Below are 7,513 nucleotides of genomic sequence, written 5' to 3' on the forward strand. Positions count from 1 at the left end.
GGCGGACGTGTGCAGCGGCTTTCAAGTGGTGTACCACACCGAGAGGCGGCCATATTGGAGGTCAACAGCCACTGAGAACAAACGGTGACACCTCCGCCACAACTTGTCTGTCTGTGCAGAAACGAACAGGCGACTGATTTCTGTGCTGATTTTTTGATCGATTTGGTGTTTGGATAACGCCAGCTTGTTTGGTAGCTCAGGGGTTTGCCACTTTTTTCATGCTCTACAAGACTAGGCATCGACTGATTATTAATCCCAGCCAACTATCAGGGCTGATATTCAGAGTTTCTCAATGATCGGTATCGGAATTTTGATTCACATGATGGCCGATATGAAAACCACTCAGCTGCTGCCTCTCCGCGCAACAAAGGCAAAGTTTCTGATGATATGATTACAAATTTTCATTTCCCTTTTCACTGGTTTGTATTTAATGTGGTTTTACACAAGGACAAGACCACAGAGCTGTAGTGTGTTGCTCTTTCTTACTCGCCGTAAGGACAGAAGAGCTGCAATTTTTGTCTCCCTGGGTTTAAATTTAATGATCTGACCTTTAAATTCATCATTTCTGCAACTTTGTTACTAACATAATATTGTTAATTAATTATTAATTACTGTTATCGGTCTATTAATAACCGATATTGGTATTTGTCCTGGAAAATCAACGTCGTTCGAAACACCTGAGTGATTTTGCCTTATTGGGACTCTCATATCAACAGGTATTTTAATAGATACAGTTGTCCCTCGCTATAACGCGGTTCACCTTTCGCGGCCTGGCAGTTTCGCTTTCGATTTTTTTTTGTGCAATTTTGCATGCTTTTTTTTTTTTTTTTTTTTTTTTTTTTTACTGGACTTATTTTTCTACGAAGGTTTGAACTTTGAGTGTTTAAACAAGAGAGAAAAGTGAGAAAATGATTATGCCTGTCTGAGAAAAGTGTATAAAGTGTGTAGTGAGGGGTTTTACAGCCTGAAAACATCTAGAATAATTGTAAAAAATAAAGCTGACGACTTCGCGGATTTCGCCTATTGCGGGTTATTTTTAGAACGTAACTCCCGCGATAAACGAGGGACCACTGTATACCATTTGAATAGTTATAAATATAGTCTGGTTTCTAATTTTTAAAATATTTTTGTTAATTTTCAAATTAATTCATTTCAGTGCTAACTGAAAATCACTAACCATCACCGGCTTGTTAACATGGGCGATTTATGCCCTTACACCCAGCGATGACTGAGAGGGAGGACATGCTCCCTCTCAGAGGGTTGTCAAAGGGATGGTGGGAAATGAAATGTGGGAAATTACTCGAACTATTTCCCCTGCATCTCTCCCACGTTGCCGCTGCAGCTCCTGAAACATCAGAGTGACGCCGAACTCTAAAGTTAAGTTAGTTTCCAGACATTTCCACATTCTCTCTGATGTCCAAAATCTCCTCGTGTCAACAAGTCGGTGATGCAGCAAACACGGCGGATAGCTGGCAAACAGGCTGACAGCCTCTACACACAAAATCAGACGTATGGATGAGAGGTCAACAACATCACAGAAATCAAAAAGGTCAATCTCAACAGTGCTGGAATGCAGAAAATGGATTGGAATCAGAAATTGACGACGTGCAGCGGCGTCAGAGGATCTGAGGGCGGATTTTTCCTCTAAGATGACTCATGACTTTAATAGCAACCCATATTGTGCTTTACTTTCACACCAGCAATTATCCTGTGAGAGTGGGCGTCGCTTTTCTCAAACATCGGCTATCTCATTTCGGAGTTGAAATTCACATGAACGCATGGGCGACGCTGCGGCCTCCCACACACACACACACACACACAAACACACACACACACACGTGTTGATACACAAGCGACCGGAAGAGATTTGATTCATCAATAGCATCTGATCAAATCTCTGGCACTCTGTTGAACTTGCTGACGCACACACACACACACACACACACACACACACACACACACACACACACACACACACAAAGACAGAGCCCTTCGCTTAGTTTACAATGTTATGCTGTCGTCAGTGCAAACAGAGCGCAGTGTTTACAACTAAAGCCCACTAAATGTCAGGCAAGATTAACAGAAACCTCCAAACACAATCTGGGGAAGTCTGACGGCGAGAGAGAGAGAGAGAGAGAGAGAGAGAGAGAGAGAGAGAGAGAGAGAGAGCCAAATGAACAGAGGAACGAGTACGGAGAGAGAGTCGGAAACAGAGGAGGACTTACGGTGCAGGCAGACAGGGAGTCGTCCTCACCCACCGAATCCTCGAGATCGTGATGGACATCCTGCAACGACACACACACACACACACACACATGCTCATGTGGCAGGCGTAAATAAACACATAAGACACACTGGTGGCATGTTAATTGGTCCCTGCGCTCTGTGTGATCCGGCTGAGCGGCCGCTGTCGTGCGGCGTCACGTCATGCCTTCAGGTCGCGACACGTTCACCTCCACACGGCCGCGTAATGACTGACACCAGGTTACAAAACAATAAGTGGCGTAAGATCGTCTATAAATGCAGTTTTGGTGTGTTTTTCCGCCCTGTCAAGAAAATGAAAAATAATTGGGATGTGAATGCGGGAACTGCCTCCGCTTATACGACACAAATCAAGACACTTGGGAGCCCATTTGACATGTATTGTGATTCTGCCATTAATTTTAATTTCGGTTTTCTTTTTCTTTCTTTTTTTTTTTTAAACACTGGACTATGGAAAACTGCAAAGTCATCAAACTGACTTTTAACATTTCCTGCAGGCCTAAAGATAGAAAATGAGAGGGAAAAAAAACAGAAAGTGTGTGGTGTTTTTCCCTGAGTCGTCTGAACCTGATACGAGCGATACGGGCTGCATGTTGGTCCACAATGCTTCACTTTTCACACGGCAGCTCTAACTCATCTTTACCTTCTAAATGATTATTAAAGCCAAAGTTCTTCCAGACTTTTAATAAAGTATAAAGATGTTTTTCCTTTCAGTCTTTAACCCCTGTGATGACAGGCTTGATTCCCATAATGCAAATGATGGAAATGTTTTGTTTGAACAGGGTCACACATCCATCTGGTGTATTATAAGCAACATTTTTTTTTACCACCTTGTATAAAATAAAAACATGTCTAACATAAATACAAGGTGTCGATGCAGGGTGAGAATGGCAATTTAAAAATCAGCAAAAAAATTTGTAACTGAATCCGTTTCTTTTCCCCTCCCTAAAATACAACGCTTGGGAAAACTTGGGATTTTCATGTTCATTAAAACGCTGGAACTTTAAGTTACTGAAAATATTGTTTATCTGAAGCCTCAACCCAAAAATCTTGTGCAGAGCTGGAACAATTAGTCGATTTATCGCTAAGTTGATTGCCAAGGGAAAAAAATCAGTTCTAATTTCAACAACAGAGTCACTGTTTTGGCATTTTTTTCTAGTTAAAACGCCAAACACTGTCTGTTTCCAGCTTCACTAGAATCACTAAGATGCCGCTAAGATTTTCTTCCAGATTTTCTCCATTCACATATTTACAAAATTAATACTTTGTTGTTGTTGTTGCTGTTGTTTTTGTTTGGTTGCTGGTCAGACTAAGGAAGACATTGGACGACATCACTGTGGACTCTGATCACTTCTGATAAGCATTTTCCTGACTAAAAGACTAATTTTTAAGAAATCAATAGGTTCATCTGCAATGAAAATAATCTTTAGTTCCAGCGTTGAAATCATCTTATCGTATGTTGCAGTACACATGCAGCTGAAGGTGTGTTTATTCTGTGGCATTAATGACATGAGCTGCCTACAATCTGTTAAAAGCCGCCGCTGTTTGTTTTTAATCTTGTGCTGCAGATGACTTGGAGGTCGACTAAGTGCCTGAACGAGTAGGCGTCGCCTTTCTTCTCCCCCCAACGGCAGACACATCTCTCTTATCTCCAAACGAAAACTCTCTCTCTCTCTCCCTCTCTCTCAGCCTGCATCAGAGTCAGAGAAAAAAAAAAAAAAAATCAAAGAGAGTTCACAAAGTCAAAGCTCCTCAGACGGTCAAAGCGAGAGATTTATCGGCCTGGGCCACCAGACGCCCAGACGCTGACCTGCGGCCGTTCTCCTGCTCCGTTTTCACCTCGTCGGCTCGGCCCGGAGTGGAAAACAGATACAATAGATATGAATTAGCATTACGTAAGGCAGATTACCAGCCCGTCTGCCTCCGTGCTGCAACAACAGCTGTGATTTAGACACTGATAGCAGTGACACTAGAGCCTGGTAATAAAAATGATGACAATAATAGCGATTATGGTGATTATGTACTTCGCCGGTGAGCGAGGCGGCCGGGCGGCGAGCCTGAAATCCACACAGTAGAGGGAAACACAGAGAGAGAGGGAGAGAGAGTGGAGGAGAAAAAAAAGGAAGAGCTGACACAAGAGATGGATGGCACTGCCGGGGCGAGACAGCTAGACAAAGAGAGGGAGGGAGAGAGAGAGAGAGTGATGGTTTATGAGACATGAGATGATGAGACAGACAGGGGTAGAAAGTGATGCAGAAATCGAAGGTGACAGAGGGAACAGGGACGGAGATGGAGGGGGGAGAAAAAGCAGAGTTTTTTTTTTTTTTTTTTTGTCGGTCCAAGTCAGGCACTGTAGTCTCTAGAGGTCGGGAATCACCGAGTGAGTCGCGATACGATACGAGGACGATATTTTACCCACGATAACGACGGCATCACAAATTATACAGGCGATTCTGCGATATGCGATATATTGTCAGATATGATACATCACGATATCTGTAGCTGAAGAGGGAAAAACACCCTGGAAAAAGCAAAATAATGTTTCAATAAGCAGAAATCAACCAAGTCTTTCAGTGTTTAAAAACAAATACTGACTGCAACATGAAACATGACCAAACAGTTCCACTTAAAATAACTAAAGGCAGGGAACAAATATGCTTCCTAAGAACTCATGTAACGTAAGCTGGTGTAGGCAGTGTAGGTAAAAAAAACAAACAAAAAACACACAGAACTCCCCCTTCCCTCTCCGTTCTAAGCCAGACGAGCATGGGCACACGCCAGGAAATGTCAAAGCGAGACTTCAATATTAGCTGATAATCTATCCATGAAAAAAAAAAAAATGTTTTTTTCAGTGAATCTCTTAGTTGGGTTAATACTCCTCATGCAAAGCAGCCGTTTTGAGTTGGTCTTGTTGACTTTTTGAAAATAAAATACTTGTGAGGGGCTGGTAGAGAAGTGAGACGAATTAGTCATGGCGGCCAAACATGAACTGACAGTGCACACACACACACACACATCTACATTTGCAGAAAAGCCAATATTAACACCCTCTCTCTGAAATGATCTGTGATTGTCCAAATCTGCCACGTCAACATGACTCATCTGGCCCCTGAGATGTTTTGGAGGGAAAGAGGGAAAAAAACACTCAAACATGTTTGTAAATCAAAATAATATTTTTTAATAGGTTTACATTATAAACTGATATATTAAATAGACCTACTTACCTAGCACTACAAATCATCCATCAGCCGGGAACAGAATCATCCAGATGAGCTGTTTTTTAACTACACTGCAAAAACTCAAAATCTTACCAAGATTATTTGTCTTATTTCAAGTCAAAAATGTCTTATTACTAGTCAAAATATCTCATTACACTTAAAATAAGACATGATCACCTCAGAAGTAACTTGTTTTTAGACAATTGTCTCTTGTTTCAAGTGAAAATTTGCTTGAAACAAGTGAAAATTTGCTTGTTTCATTGGCAAAATTTGTTTCTTGTTTCTAGCTAATTTTCACTTATTTCAAGTGAATTTTCACTTTTTCCAACTGGCAAATTTTGCCAATGAAACAAGCAAATTTTCACTTGTTTCAAGTGAATTTTCACTTGAAACAAGTGAAAATTGTCTAAAAACAATTTACTTCCGAGGTGATCATGTCTTATTTTAAGTGTAATGAGATATTTTGACTAGAAATAAGACATTTTGTCTTGAAATAAGACAAATAACCTTGGTAAGATTTTGCGTTTTTGCAGTGTATCAAAGAAGCAAAAGGTTGACAAAGAATGTTGAATTTTTCAACAAAGATGGAAAGAGCAGCTCCTTTCTTCTGGGAGGTAAATGGCAAACCTGTATGCTATATATTTGTTGCATTTCTCTCTTCTGCTTTATGTTCTATTCTACGTGTTTTCATTTCTCATTGATGGTAGGCCACAAAATCATTGATATAAAACAATAAATCAGAAAGCAGCCTAAACTATCCACGTGTCGACTCAGGTCATGTTGGCGTTAGTGGAAAATAACCCAGCCCCCCGTGAGGTCTCATTTGAACGAATGCGGCCCGCTACCTAATATGAGCCTGACACCCCTGGGCGAAAGGCTGGATTTTCTAAAGCCTGAGTGCAGAGCCAAGAGGAGCTGCAGAAGTCTAGTTTTCTCTCAGAGCACTCGAAAACGTGAAATATCGATACTTGGCACAAGTGTATTGATAATGTCTCGATACAGGCGGAGAGGGCGTGGCGGTATTTTGCATTATCGACTTATTGTTCTGCCCTATCTAACGCTGATCCATGAATACGACCCAGAGAAAGAGAGGGGGGGGGGGAGATAAAGAGAGAGATGTATTATGATGAGACAGACAGGGGGAGAAAGAGATGCAGGGATCAAATGTGACAGAGGGAACAGCGATGGAGATGGAGGGGGGGAGAAAAAAAAGCATTTGGGGTTTTTTTTGGTTCAAGCCAGGCACTGTAGTCTGTGAGCCATGAATAAAACCCTTCCAGCATCCCTCTCTCTCTCCCTTTATGTCTCTCCCTCTCTCTCTCTCTCTCTCTCAGTACGAAAGCCTCCGGGCCTTGCAGCTTAGCCCGTGCAGAGCGAAGATTCAAGAGCCATCTTCGACCCAACACTCATCTTTGTTTTCTCACAAGCCCTTGTCTACTCTTTTAAAATGTTTTGCCTCCAGGCGGCCATCGTATAGAAAAATAATTTTCCCGCTCACTTCTTCTCTGTGTGTCCTACTGATGTTGTTGTTGCTGCTTTTCTCCCCTGTTTGGTGGCCTGGAAAAAGCCGGCATGGCAGCTTGTCTCGGCTACCAGACACTGCGAAGGAAGGGCTTAGGGCTACTAAGCTCGGGTTCAAGGTTAATTTAACTCTGTAGGGTGCCAGCGTGTGCTCCGCGGCTGATAACGGGGTGAAAAAAGGGCACGTAGGCGAGCCCCGAGCAAGTCTGAACATGACTGGAGACAAGAGATTGGCCGGCTCTGACTCAGCGCTCAGTTTCTGACCAGTTTGCCTGTTGTGTGAATCAGGTTTGATTCAGAATAACTGCCTACAGAATCTCTCTCTCTCACACACACACACACACACACACACACACACACACACACACACACAGGGTTGAGCAGTCAGTCACTCCGTTCAGCCCTTGTGACACCTCATACAGGAAGTGCACACACACACACACGTACACAGGCTCTTCCTGAATCATGCGGTTGCAGTGGCCCCGCCCCCTCCCCCCATGCTCTTTATCAAG

General features: G+C 42.5%; 1 protein-coding gene across 2 annotated transcripts in view; it reads right to left on the bottom strand.

Annotated features, from left to right (window-relative positions):
- rps6ka3b (ribosomal protein S6 kinase, polypeptide 3b) overlaps positions 1-7,513 on the bottom strand; it is a 51,100-nt gene that overhangs the window by 41,828 nt on the left and 1,759 nt on the right. For both annotated transcript variants that reach the window (XM_030079271.1, XM_030079270.1), the window contains exon 2: positions 2,226-2,285. In XM_030079271.1, the coding sequence (XP_029935131.1) occupies positions 2,226-2,285 (60 nt within the window). The remainder of the gene's footprint in view (positions 1-2,225; positions 2,286-7,513) is intronic.

The sequence above is a fragment of the Myripristis murdjan genome, chromosome 20 (genome assembly GCF_902150065.1).
Source record: "Myripristis murdjan chromosome 20, fMyrMur1.1, whole genome shotgun sequence".
Taxonomy (NCBI): Eukaryota; Metazoa; Chordata; class Actinopteri; order Holocentriformes; family Holocentridae; genus Myripristis; species Myripristis murdjan.